At 39.2% G+C, this 14,405-nt stretch overlaps 1 protein-coding gene across 3 annotated transcripts in view; it reads right to left on the bottom strand.

Annotated features, from left to right (window-relative positions):
* Positions 1 to 2,311: 2,311 nt before the first annotated feature.
* Positions 2,312 to 14,405, bottom strand: part of GRM5 (glutamate metabotropic receptor 5) — a gene marked incomplete at both ends in the record, with an annotated part of 230,135 nt that continues 218,041 nt past the window's right edge. Inside the window, 3 exons of one of the 3 annotated variants that reach the window (XM_084226279.1) lie at positions 2,312 to 3,134; positions 10,531 to 10,692; positions 12,227 to 12,325. In XM_084226279.1, the coding sequence (XP_084082405.1) occupies positions 2,312 to 3,134; positions 10,531 to 10,692; positions 12,227 to 12,325 (1,084 nt within the window). The remainder of the gene's footprint in view (positions 3,135 to 10,530; positions 10,693 to 12,226; positions 12,326 to 14,405) is intronic. The other 2 variants (XM_084226281.1, XM_084226280.1) reach the window with 2 other exon arrangements.

Raw genomic sequence — 14,405 nt, 5'->3', positions numbered from 1 at the left:
ACTGAAGACATGGACAGCCAGGGAATGATGAGACATGCTAGTACTGTGAACCAAGAGGGCAAAACTGAGCTCTAGTCTGGGAACCGTGCAGCTGCACAGAACTGAGTCTGTGCTGATCAGTCATGCGAGGATGCAAGAACTGCATATGGGCAACAAGGACCTTCAGTCATGCCTTAGTGTAGGGATCTGCCTTCTGGAGTAGAGCTGTTTTGTGACCTGCCTGTTCATGCTATAGGCAAAGCTGATAAATGACTGTACCTGACAAGACAAGCATGCCCAGACTGCAATTGGATAACACTGCCTGACTCTAGAGTCACTAGAGTACCTCTGTGAGGTGCTGGTCTGGATTCAGTCATCTATTACTTTTCATTTTTAAATGTTGTTGAGCAGCAAATTGGGGCGCAACGCATAATAGTGAAACAAGCATACCAAAGGAATAGAAAATGCTCTTTGTTAAAATATGTGAATGTGCTTTCATTCTTTTACTTGTTTGATCAAATAGCTACTTTGAACATGGGGGAGAAAAAGGAGGTATGAATTCTGATTACAAAATATTTGTTATCTTCGAAAAAACAAGATCTAAAGGTTTTGAAAATAAAATATAGCAGCCTTATTTCAAGGCTCTCCTCCTTGAGGCTGTCTTCTTTATAAGGCTACATCAACTCAGCTTTGAATTGAAGTACATTATTCATCACTTCATGCTATCCTTCAATAAAATAAAACAAACCCAAAAAGTTTGGCACCTGAGGACAGCTATGTCATGAAGAAGAGAGCAAATACAGTGTGCGTTTAGGGTCTGACTTACAAGTTCTATGTAACTACACCTATCAAAAATTATTTAGCTACTATTCAAACTTTAAAACTCTTCCCTGCCTGTATTAAAAAAGTGCTGTGACAGTATGAAGTGCACTAAATGTACTACCTTGATATAGGAAAAAAATTTGAGGAATCCCCTTGTTTCTTCTGTGAGTTGCTAAGAAACAAAGATTCTGTTGGTTCATATCTCATTAGGTCTTCTTTGTTTTAACCTTTATTCTGTATTGCTTTGAATGCTTTTTTTTTGTCACTGTTCATAGCTGCAAGGCATCAGCAGCGAAAAAAAAATTAAAATTGTTGCTTATTAAAGAGTAGCTTAATCACCTCTAAGCAGACTTTGACACAGGGTTTTTTCCATATATATGTGTATATTAATTAAAATTATGACAACCTTTCCCACTGATAGTTAGCATTTGTCATAATCCAAATTGGTATCCTAGAATTCTCTCATTCAAAGGATGGAGAAAATCCTTAGGGTGTTTACCTGTTTGTTACAAGCAAAGATGGGAGTCTGAATAAGTATTTTAACTGGTAACATTATCATGAGGATGTCCATAAAAATGTATTAATTTCTCTAGGGAGTGCAGCTGTAATGTAGCTTGGTAGTGCTGCTAGAAAGAGAATATTCATCTCAACACCTTGCCCTGGTAAGGGAATTACAAAACAGTACTCCAGAAAATATTTTTTGCTACTTCAATATTAGTTGGCAACATGGTGAAATAGTCAGGAAATCTTCCTTGGGTTTTGTTGTTGTGAAGGTGAATCCAATGATAACAAATTGAAATTTGATACTGATAGAAGAGAATTTCATAAACAAATGCGTAGGTTGAGAAGTCACTTGTAAAGCCCTCCATATTGCAGTCACTCACTGCAAAGCCTCAGCTTAGTGTTATCCACGTGTAACGTATCACAGACACAATATTCTTCAGCAAAAAGTTTCGTAGTAACATACATTACTGCTTTTTGTGATCTTCATAGAAAAAAAAAAAGAAAGCTTAACATGTTGGTCCCAGATCTGAGTCTTTTAGAAAATGTACATTCAATGTTTGGTCTTCTATTCTTGATAAAAGATCAAGGTTCACTTCTGGGCAAGGGATCAGAGTAAACAAGCAAACCATTGTACAGTTGTTTACAATCTAGTTCCCCCTGTCCCCTATATTGTACACACAGTTCATTGTAATACTAAAGCAAAGCACTTGGTATGTTACTGGATTAACAGACTCCTTATAAGCCCTCAAAAATAGATTCAGTGTTTCTGAAAAGCCCATGTTTTTTTAAGGCCACGATAATCTGCCAAGAGTCATTTTGTCTTTAAATCAGCATAATTAATCTGATGTTTCCGCCTCTCAAGTGATTCCTCTTCTTCCCTTCCGTTCCTCACAAGATGACCCAATGCCTCTCACTCTCTGCGTAAACACTGGAGATCTTGAAGACTTGGCTGTCCCCTCACTACTTGCTTGTAGGTTTTGAGCTCCAACATCCTCTTGAACTACATTCACAGCGAAGAAGAACTTTGAGTATAATCTCTGATGAGGAGTGTGTCGTATTTGGGGGAGGATGGGATACAGAGAGCTGATTCAGAAGCTGGAGAGCTGGGAGATGCACTTCCAGAATCGATGGAGTCTCTAAAAGGAGAAGGAGGAGTTAAAGCCACCAGCTCCTCCAGGTCTTGCTTGGCTGTTGGGGTCTCTGAAGTGCCTTCTTTGATGCTGTCATTTGAAGGTTTCCTAGCAGCCTGTGAAGCGCCATTGACTTCAATGGCAGGAAGCGGTTGGATCTCTGCGAGCGTGGTCATTGTTGTAGGGAGCTGGATTTCCCGTGGAATCAGGTACGAGGAGCAGAGAGGAGCAGCCCCCGCTGTCCCTGGAGCGGGTGTTGAAAGCATCATAGAGTTCAGCTCACTGATGTTGGCTGTGAAGCGAGTCACAACACTGCTGATCTGCTCCATGAGGGAGCCTTGGGAGGAGCTGCTTCGCTGGGGAGGTTCTGACTGGAAGGTGGGGGCTTCATCTTCAGTTCGGCTGACAGAGGCAGTTCTGTGGCTCAAAGTGCTGATTGGTGAGGGGGTCTGTGGTCGGTACTGAGCTGGGTATTGCTCTTCGGCTTCCGAAACGTCATAGAGCGTTTTGGCACTAGCCTCGGGAAACGTAGCGCTGCTACTGTGTCGGCTACTATCTGTGCTTTTAGAAAAAGGCTTGATCACTGCAGTTTGGTTGGGGTTCTCTTTTTTGTTGATGTGGACCGACAACCGCTGCCAAAGGTGTGCTCCTCGGCTGCTTTTCTCGTTCTGGGCCCAGGAAACTGATTTCCCATTCGAGCTGTGAACACAAATAAGATGGTAACTTGCAACAAAGTTAAAAATTTAATTGCTGTGCCTATATCAAGGGTATACGGTATTTTAGAGTTTATATTCACCATGAGGCTGACTGTAACTTCATCTACATCTGTTCATTGCAATATATCTGTATCTATCATTTATACCTGTATGTTGGAGGAAAACAAGCGGCATGTCAGCTCATTCCAGAGGCCAGTTGTGCACCCAGCCACCACCTGTCCTGTGCTGGATCATGGCCACTGCTGAGCCCTCTGTCGAGGCCCTTGGGACATAGGCAGTGTCCATGCTGGGGGAGAGAGCAGCTGGATGGCTTCCCTTCTGTTGGACTGGTGTCAGGAAGAGGGCCTGTGGGACTGAGGGATGCATAGAGGAGTGAGGAAGAACTAAATGCTTGAAGAGAGTGAGTGAGAGACTCGGACTGGCTAGAGTGCAGGGGCAGGTGTGTGGGCTGGCCTGGGAACTTTCAGTGGTAAGGAGCTTGGAATAGTGTTCTGGACATGGATTCATGGTGTGGGGGCAGGGATTGTAGACTGGGAGATGAAGAAGTGTAATCTGTTAAGGCTGGGGAAAAATAATCTGTTTTTGTCCTACTATTTGAAAGCATTGGAGCACTACACAGAAAAGGACTATACTGGTTATAGGTAAGGGGAACAACTTCTTCATCAGGGTACTTGGAAAGCTGCTATTAAATTAAAGAAATAATTTATTTTTTTCAAATTGCAGGTCAGCTCAGAGAATGAAATAATGTTCTTGGTAGGAAAGAAATACCAGACAAGCTATACAAGTAACTCCTCATGGTAACATGAGTTTGGAGACAGCAATAAACATTTTGCTCCACTTTTCTGGAAAATGAGTCCTCTTAGGGTAAACTCTCTTCAGATCCCATCATACTCTTTATCAAAATTGCTTATTTGTCTCCTCTTGATGCCTAAGAAAAGACAGCTGTGTCCCTTATAAACACATATTATTTCCTTCTACATCTTCCTCAGTCTGATGAGCTGGTGTTTGCACATACATTAACATATAGATCTTGGAAATAAGGAAGATATTAGAAATATTTCTTAGCTGAAACAGACAATGACTCTGAAATGATGTCAACAGGAAAAACAGTCCACACATACAAATAAACATGACATATATAAAATGCATCAAGACTTTAGACAATTTGCTTTGGTTTCTAAAACATTTGCTATAGCCATTTAGGATTTGTGAAAAGACAGCAACATTGGAGACCCTGGCAGACTATTGTAAATTTGTTTTTTGTTTGCTTTTTAAGTCTGCAATAGATATCCTCACATGTTAGCCTGCAGCATAATAGTTTGCAAAGCACATACTTTACTAAATACAGATGATTTCATGGCATATGGAAGCCTTCATGTGGAGGCTTCCCTCAAACTATCCATTCAATAGCTCTTCTGGCCATCTAAAAAAAAGCTGCATGCTGAATGTAAAATAAAACCTCTTGGTGGGTTCATGTCTGTGATTATGTTACATGGAATTACAATGGATCATGTAACACAACATATATCAACAGATTTCCCCTTCAAAAGAAGCATGACAGAATCCAGAAGACAAACAGAATGTAAAACAATGGGTACTTTAGGAGAGGGAGGACTGGGAAAGGAGCTGTATCAGTACATATGGGTTCCCCCCTTTGCTGCAATGGTCACCAGGATGATATTTGTGTCTTGGGCTGTTAGGGCCCTACCCCCAAATGCCAGGCAAAGCAGCTGGTGGCTTGTAACTTGCTGTTCAGACAATCCCTTCCTTCTGCTGTACTCCAGTCAGAGCAAGAAGGAAAAGCAAACTCTCTCCTGTGGCACTGCTCACTTTGACTGAATTTCTGGAGGTCCAGTTCTGGACTCAGCAGGAGATGGCACTGATGTCTTGCAAAGTAAAACCGTTCCCTCTGAGGAACCATGCACTTGTTTCCTTGTGACACATACTCTGTGGGTGTTGAGAGCTGTTTGAAAGCCCTGTCTCACTGGTCATGCTGAGTCCTGAGCTCAGTGGGATCTCAGTGACAGCAGCAGGAGCAGAATTTGGATTGTTTGGCAGATGAGATCTTGCCTCTGGTTCTGCTATGATGACCATGAAACCTTTTTCCAGTTGCTGCTGTGTTTGACCTGGACCAGGAGGGAGAATGATCTGGCACTTGTAACTTTGATCAGGAAGAAAGAGAGGATGCAGATCCAGTCCTGGATGTCCTCCTGGTGCCTGCCTGCCACAGGGTGGAATAAATGCCATTAACACAAGAATTAGTTGATGCAAATAGAAATGCTTGCCCAAAGAAAGTGGTATATTCTAGCACCCCTCCTGACTTCAAGCACTGGCTTAGTACAGATGTTCAAACCCTTTAAAAAGTGTACTAAATACAAATAAATATTTTAATGGCCTGAAGATTGTAAGAGTTTGTGAAGGCAACATGCTACTTCCTCCCTGGTCACAGTTAAAGAGACAATAATTAAGGAGGGATAGAGGTTGAAGGACTTGGGGAAAGGGAAAGGATGAAATCTGAGTTTGCATCCAACCCTTGGGAAAGATCATGAACAGTTAAATCTTCAGTGGTGCAAGTTACCAGCCTCCCTGAATCTCAGTTCAGGTTTGGGTCAGTCTTGGCTGATACACTCAAACTTCTTTTGTACTCTGCCCTAGAGTAATCTCTGCGTGTGGCTCTCATGTTGATCTATTCACTGCAAATTCCTTGATATTACAAACTGAATAGGACACAAACACAATCCACTGAACAGGTCGTGGGGCACTGGAATGGGCTGCCCAAGGAAGTGGTAGAATCAGCATCCCTGGAACTGTTCAAAACATGTTTGGATGTGGCACTTGGGAAAATGGTTTGGTGGTGAACACAGCGATGCTGGGTTTACAGTTGCACTTGATAATCTCAGAGGTTCAGAGGTCTTTTCCAACCTTTTTTATTCTATAATTTTTCAGTAAGGAGTGAACCCTATAGCTAAAGAATTTCTGCATCAGAAATGTATCCTATGCTTTATCATGCTGCACCAACTTACAAGGAAGTCAACACTGGACTGAAGCGTGCAATCATATTTTTGCCTCTGTGAAAGGAGCACCACTTGTTTTCTTATATTGCCATGAAAGTGGGTTGTGGATAAATTGCTGTGATAATACTTTAAGATCTGCTCTAACTGCATATTGATTGGTACTCTGTCAAGTTAACTGGAAACCACACAATGCTCACAACTTAAAAATAGAGAAATAAAGGTAGATCACAGACATAGAATAGGATATCTAGGAATGGAATTGTTTACATTTACTATGCCCAGCTCTGCCTTGGCTCTTCAACAATGGGAAACTTTAGGATAGTGAAATTTTAGATTTTTCTTTTAAACAGATTATGGCTCCATCAGTTGAAAACAGAAGTATTACACTTTTGAACTCCCAGAGGAATTTCACTATAAAGTTTGGCTGAATACAAATTTTTCTATCCCACTTCTGGTCTGCCAATTCTTCTTCTGGCACATTGCACTGAATAGAGCAGAGGAGAATGGAGCAAACTTCAACAGTGACACCAAAATATTCAGATATTTTTTGGGGATTTTTTTTGTAAAACAAAAGCCTTTTGCAGGATTTTTTTTTTGCTTTTAATTTCTTTTGCTATAGGTTAATTAGGTTCAGCTTTATGCACAAGAGAGATTTCCTGAGAACCAGACAGTAATTGTTTCTCCATTGTCTTTACTAAAAGCTGCTTTGATTTTGATAGACTGGCTTTTTCTCTGCCTTCTAGACTTACATAATATGTACAAGAAATAAAATTGGAATAAATGAGAATAATTTTAAGTAGCTGATATTTCAAATATTACTTCTACAGTTGTCCGCTTGATGACAGAATAGCAATTAGTTTAGTTTCTAAATTTTTCTCTTTCTGAATCTCTTTAGAGACACTTGAGTTTTGTCTTTAAGGATTTTTTCTGTTCATGAGAGCTATTAACTGCCTTTTGTGCACTTAGGTGCGAAAAAAGTATTGCCCTCCCTTTACACAATTTTTTTAAACTGTCTAGAATGGGTCACTTGGTCTTTTGTTTTTGTTGAGGTAGTAGCACTTTTGTTGCAGCATTTTTTTCCTCTGTTTTATGATTATTTATGAGATGGTGCATAGTTCTGCCACGAGTGTTTCTTTAGCCAGGTGCTAGCAAAGCAAATTTGTTTTGTAAGGTACTTCAAAATGCAGAAGAAATTAAAAACAGGAAGAGGAATTTACAGACAAAGCAGCTGAAAACTCTCATATTTTAACAAGGGTACCATTCTCATTAATTAACCAGAGCTGCTAAAATTAATTCTGGTGCTGAATGCCTAGGGACCAGTACCAGAGACAGTTACTGAAAACATATGCAATTTGAAAATAAGTCACTTGTTCTCTTAATATCTTTCACTGAACTAGGAAAATCAGTTTAAAATGATGGAATTCATTATTTTTTAAGAAAGCCCAGAATGCATAGCTGCATAGTGGAAACCAAAATATAAGTGGAACCATAAAAATGTAAGGGAATTTTTGTTCTCTGTCACATACTAAGATGGGTATCTAACTCCAAATTTGGAATAGTACAACTGCAAACACACACTGGACAATAACTTGATGGAGGCATGTATAATATGTTTGCAACCTGTCCTCATGTGACTACAGTAAGGAAAGATTTCAAATTCTTAAGTTTTTTAAGTCCATGAATGGAAGTTCATGTTTTAGAACACTGGTCTAAATTTTATGGAGCTAAAATTGGTAGGAAATTTGTGCCCAGATGTTTCAATGGCTGAAAGGTATAGTTCTGATAGTGTGCAGACTTCTTGCATCTTTAAAGGTGAGCTCTTCCCATGTTATCCCCAAAAGCATCTGGCAGTGATAGGCAGGATAAGCTTCTGTTCTTGGCCAGCCCATATAACTTTCTGCCAAAGAGAACCCTTATTCAAAGTAAATAGTAAGAACCTGTTCTCCTTTTAGACTCCTCTGCTGAAACCTTATTAAGGACTCAATGATATAATCACTCTTCCTGAAAAGGATTTGTGTACTATCATCTGCAGACTTAATTAAAACTTGATTCTTCATAAGGGATGGTGTGTGTATGTGTGTGTGCCCATGATGAATTCAAATAAGGGCAAATATGCATTTTCTTTCATTTGGTCTCCTGCAATCTCAGATCATTATTTCTTTTGCTCGTAGTGACCCAAGTTCTTCACCCCTGGGAGAATGCAAGTGCCTTACAACATGCTAAAAACACTGAAATGAAATAAGTGGTAGAAGTGGTGAACTTCAGTATACAACTATGAAGAAGCAAGTCATAGTTCCTCCCAGAAATATATAACAGGATGCAGAACCAAAGATGTCTGAATTAAATCAATTCTGCCACTGTGGTGTTTTATTTTGTTGCTATTCCTCTAATTTTAAAAAGCTTTTAAGAAAATCTCTACATGCCTATGTAATTGTTTCCCTAGCTAAAAGACAATTCTGCCACACACAAATAACCTGCTAGTGATATATCACTCAAGTTATTTAGTTTAAATTAATCTCATACTGTTTTTTCTGTGGAAATAAATGACAACAAAAGAGAAAAGAGGAATGATACAGGGCAAAAAATAGATTTGTCAAGTCCTGAGTTCTAGAAATAAACAATTATTTGCAACTATTTTTCATAGTAGTTTTCTGTTGCAAACAGCAAGAGCAATTATTTGTATTACTCTACAAATTGTAATCTGTCGATACCTCCTTTCCTCATGAAAATCCCAGCTGGCATTTACATGAGTGACTTTAATATATAAGTATGAAAGAAACTACAAAGTGAGACGGAGTTGATGGACAAAACCTTTGCCAGTGACCTCCCAGTGCAGCCACCAGTGATGCTGATTCTGGCAACTGCTTCAGCAGCATTCCTGGTTAGACTGGGAAATGGAAGGTCTGGTATCTGAATGAAACATTTCTAGTACATCAGTGATCATTACCCAAAATGCAAAAATGATCCTGGTATGAGATGGATCTTCTTTCCTCTACTCCCACAACCTCATTGCTATTGTTAATTAAGGTAACTGGAGCTGTGTTATGCTTTTTGTCTGAAAAATGCCCTTTCAAGCATTTCTGAGCACACCTCTTCTACACTGGAGCATTCTATTTACAGGCTGGAGAGAGGACAATGACACCTCTTGAGCTCTGAGCTCTGCTTCCTAAGTTCCACTTAAAGCAGAACATGCTATAAGGTGTTTTCAGCATGACTTGGTCAACCTGATTTTTCACTGTTTTCATTGCTAAAGGTATGAAGTGGTAATTGGGAAAAACAGAAACCATCACCTTACCTGACACTGAAATCAAGTGTAAAACCAATGCACAAAAAAAAAGAAACATAAAAAACACACACAAAACAAAAAAAAAAACACAAACAAAAAGCCAACCAAAGAACCAACCAATAAACCAATGGAAAAAAAATTAACTCTCCCAGTTGTATCTCCAAAGTCAAGAGTTGATTTGACTTCTATCTTCTGCAAAGAGCATGCAATTGGAGGAATTTTGCATGTTTGGCATGCCTAATAAATAATTACAGAAGTATTTTTGTGCATGGGACTTATCAGCAGGAAAATTACTCCTGTGAGTTATTAAGCAGTTTCATATTCATTGCATTCAATCAAATAAAAAATGTATATATTATGTAAGAAATGCAAAAGAACTGATGTTGTGATGGCTGCTTTGTGAAAGCTTCATAAAACATCTCATTTCTGTAGTTGATTTTATCATATATTTGTGAATGATTCTCACAGGTGATGCAGGGTGTCATAACATCCCTAATTAGAAATAGCCTTTCAAGGCAACACATAATGTACCCACTACTTCTATTCGTATGTCATTTTTCATCTTGCAACATCCAAAGCCATTTGTAATACTAAAATAAAGGGATAGTTAGGCCCAGATGTGGAAAATGTTCACACTGGGGCTGGAATACAAATGGAAAGTTGCACGAGGTATTTGAGGATGTGAGCTGAACAGCACTGCATGAATTGCATGGCATTATTTAGACTGGAACACTGTAAGTGGGATTTGGTCAGTATCATGGGACCTCTTTGTCCTGGGAGATGATTGGTTTTTTTCATCATTCACAAATGGTCAGGTCCCTGTCTTTCTTTTTCCGTCTGCTCTTCATCTCAGTGGCTTCTAGCCCTGGTCTGATACTTACTGGGACATGAGAATGTACCTGCTTTCTGTCCTGCAATGTCTGAGTTCTCTCTGGGAGAGTCCCAGGCTATTCAGTGGTGACTCTGCTGAGCTCACAAAATTGGACAAGGACCATTGGCCAGGACAGTGTGGCTGGAGACAACAAAACACAGCCATCAAATGCAATTGCACTCTCTGTTAAGCAGGAGGTGTTCTTAACTGTTTGAGTAGGTCTTGCAGCTGACAGTCTTGCTGTGGAACTATTAGACTGACACACTTTCCAGTCTTTTTGACTGTTAGGGCATCCTCTTTAACAGCAACCTTTTTTTCCTCTCTACTTGACTCAGATCGATTACAGTCTGGAATGCAAACAGATTCTTCACTGTGAAGATATAAAAAAGAAGTTTTTCAAATGTGTATGTATGACCAGTTAAAACAGAGCTGAATACTGTACAACAAAATACAGTTGTCTGACAATTACATGTACTTTTCCACTCTTCAAAGTTCCATTGTATATTGATTTCAGATAGCTTTTAAATGAAGAATAAATATTTCTGAAGGCAATGCAATGTAAGAAAAAAAAATTCCAGACGACACATATAGAAGAAACCACTCCAGCTGACCAAAAATATGCTTTGTGTGCAACACTCAGCAATCAATGTTTCTGATGGTATTTCAACTGCAGGAGCCCTCAGGTGTGTGCTATGGCCCTATGTGAGTGTTTATGGCCCTATGTATGTGTGTGAAAGCTGTACCCAAGGGAAACATAACACTGTGCAAGTGTCTCCCTGAACACCCTCCTGCAATGATAAAATTTCCCAAGTAATGTAACACTTCGGAAAAGTGACGGTATAATTTGTTCAACCTGTGCTCTGCTGTTACATTTATGAATATCCTATAGGGCTTGATAAGGAATGAGTAGATATTTTAATAAATGGTAAAATGGTTCTTACGCTTAGTAGGACATAACACAACGACACAATGCTTCTTAAAAGCATTGTTTCATGGAAGATGTATAACCATCTTTGGTATGTATGTGCTTATATATTAATGAAAGGACATGTATGGAGGAATGAAAATTGTGTCCCATGGGAGAGCTCAACTTTTGGAAATCTGGCTGGACTCAAAATGAGAAGAATTGTTGAAATCTCCAAGTATTGCATAGAATTATGTAGTTTGAAGTATTTCAATAAGGAAAGCATCAAAGTGGTCATACTAAAGCAGTTAATCCCTATTACTAAAGCATTAACATTGAAAAAATCTAGTATTACATATTCATTAAATTGTAGCATTGCTTAATGTCCTGCAAAATATAAGGACGATGAAACAAAAATAAGTATATGAATTAAATTGAGAAAGTTATGAAAAAGATGCTTTAAACTATTAAAAATTACTTTGAGGCCTTTCCTTAAAATTGTAAAACTCAGCACTTTTCCATAAGATATTTTGATTGAGAAGAACCAACATTTTCATATTGAATATGTTTTTATCAATCAGTTTTTCTCTGCCCTTTTAAAAAGTTCTTTTGGTTAGACTTAATGTAACACCTAATATGTAGTGGACCTACCCTTCCTCCATGTTTGGATGCTGCTTCTTTTCATCTGCCCAACTGGCTTAATGAGTCAGGTGTAAGATGTCTCCTCCCCAAAGCACCATATTACAACAACATCACACAGGACATGTGGTTCAGATCACTGGAATGAACACGGTGCAGGGTTTTTTTGTAGTCAAATGGAGCACATAAATCAGCAGTGGAAACATGTTTTCTTTTTTTTTCCTTTTTTTTTCTTTTCTAAACATACTTTATGGGATACACAGGAATTACAGACAGAGGATCTAGCCTGGAATTATCCAGGGCTGCTCCTTCTGTTCACAGACATACCACACTGACCTAAGGCCACTTGCTCTTTGCTTACCTGGTCATTGTAGCTCGCCCACCATTCCCCATACTCCCTTTTGGGGTGAAACACTCTATTTCCGACTTGTGCGGGGGGGCCAGTCTCCTGCCTTTGTACCTAATAAATCACGACAACAACAGGAGCAAACAGAGAGAAGTGATTGTGTGCTCAGCTTTCTTTGTCAGCTGCTGTGCAAAGGGCCATGCACATGAATGTTACCGTGGCAGTGGTAGAGAAGAGTGCAAAGCAGCTGTGGGAGTGATGGAGTAACTGCATAAAACCCCAGGCCAGTCTGAAAGCCAACAGGGTTATGCAGGACAGGTGCTCACCGTTCTCTTTATATATATCTATATCTATCTATATATATCTGTAACTCTATATAGGAAGAGCCAAATAGTTTTACAGAATAAATAACATGCTAACACTTTAATATTTTTTGAAGTTAGACCAAAGAGAGAAATTAGACCAAAAAGAGAAAAAAATCTCTTTAGAGAGAAACCGTTTAAGGAAAGCAACACTTAAGAATCAGTGGGAAATCAGCTGGTGGCCATGTTCTCAACCATGACTTATTTCCCTGATCCTACATCTCTGTGATACGAGGCTTGTTTCACTTTCCAAAGCAAATGCCAGTGTAGTTGGTTGGTTTGGTAAAACTGGTGTGGGCTCACAGTTCATGTTGTGAATGGGATTTCCTCTCTCCACTGGCAACAAATTGAAGTTAGATGACTTGCTGAGATCTAGAAAAAAAGTCAAGTGAGATCAATCCCAAACCTAGAATCCAGTGCAAGACCTCACACTTCGATGAAAAAACCCACTTGGATAAACAGTTTAATACCTGATCATCTAATTAATTCATGGATGGGATACAAGCTAAGACCTGGTCATTGTTTACTCTCTGAACACTCATTTGAGATGTGAGTCATGCAGAGGTCTCACTGCCTCTCCTCCCAGCAGTGAACTTCACCCTAATTGTACAAATTCTTGTGCTAGCTGTTGAAATACCTATTTGAGTCCTTTAAGAAAAATTTGGGCAAAGTACCTGCATGTGTCTTATCAAAGAGATAGTGATATCCCACCCCCAAATCCTATGATATGCACTGTGGGGTTTTAAAACACTTCTGTGGGAAAGCTTGTGCATTTAACACTGTTAAAATCACAGAATAATGAACTTTCCTGTTGCTCATTCATTAATCTGATCTAGATAACAAAAGTACCTTCAAGAGAATTACCCCGTAAAAGATAAATAACCTGAGTACAGAGAAAACAAAGTAAATATTGGATGCAGACGTAGTAGACCCTCAGATGCAGAGTATATTGATTGCATAAATCAGTGATGAAGAAGCTTCGTGAATCTAAGACTGAACTGGAAATAGCAAAATGTGGTGTGTAAGTGCAAAGTCCTTTGGTTTACAAATTATAACCTTATTGAAAGGAGAACAATAGCAATTTTGCAGACTGGCTACCAAGGTTTTAAGACAATCTGGAGTGTGGTATATGTAGTGCTACCAGGTAGGCACGAAGATCGCAGAGGACAGACATACTAAATGGAAGTCAATTCCTAGAGCAGAGAAAAAGTGGATAGGTTTAGAGAGCAGATAAATTGACTGAAAAATACAAATGAAGTCAAACTGGATTTTACAAAATTAATTGGGATAGCCAGAGAAAAAGAGAAGAAAGAAAAGAATGCCTAGAAACTTCACAGGAAAAAAAAGGAAATAAACTTGGAGTGAAGATGTTAGACATCAGAAAGTAGAATTTAGGAAGAGCAGGATGAAATACAATTATGTTTAGCGTAAATAACCAAAATTTATATTTTGTCTAGCAAGGCATAGGGAAAAAAGTGAAACTAGGAAAAACTGAGAGACTCTAAATACCCACAATAAGGAGGATTCTAGAAAGTAGCCAACAAAAAGGAACATGAGGTAAATGTCCTTGGTAATCCCATCCTGAAGAACCCCAGGTTAGGATGGATGTGACCCACAAAAATAAACTTCCACAACTGTGCATTTGATATTAGCATTAATTTCATCACCATGAGAATCAGCAGAGACACTGTTATAAACCTCTCAAGTTTATCCATCCACTCAGGAGCAACTTACACCACGAGAAACAACGTGTTGCCTCCTCCAACCTCAAAGCCTTGAGCCATAGTAACTGCTACTCTGCCATTCATTCAGTGCTAAATGTCCATGGAATT

The sequence above is a fragment of the Fringilla coelebs genome, assembly GCF_963513975.1.
Source record: "Fringilla coelebs genome assembly, chromosome: 2".
NCBI lineage: Eukaryota > Metazoa > Chordata > Aves > Passeriformes > Fringillidae > Fringilla > Fringilla coelebs.
Note: the sequence above shows the minus strand (reverse complement) of the source record. Positions and strands in the feature narration are given on the sequence as shown.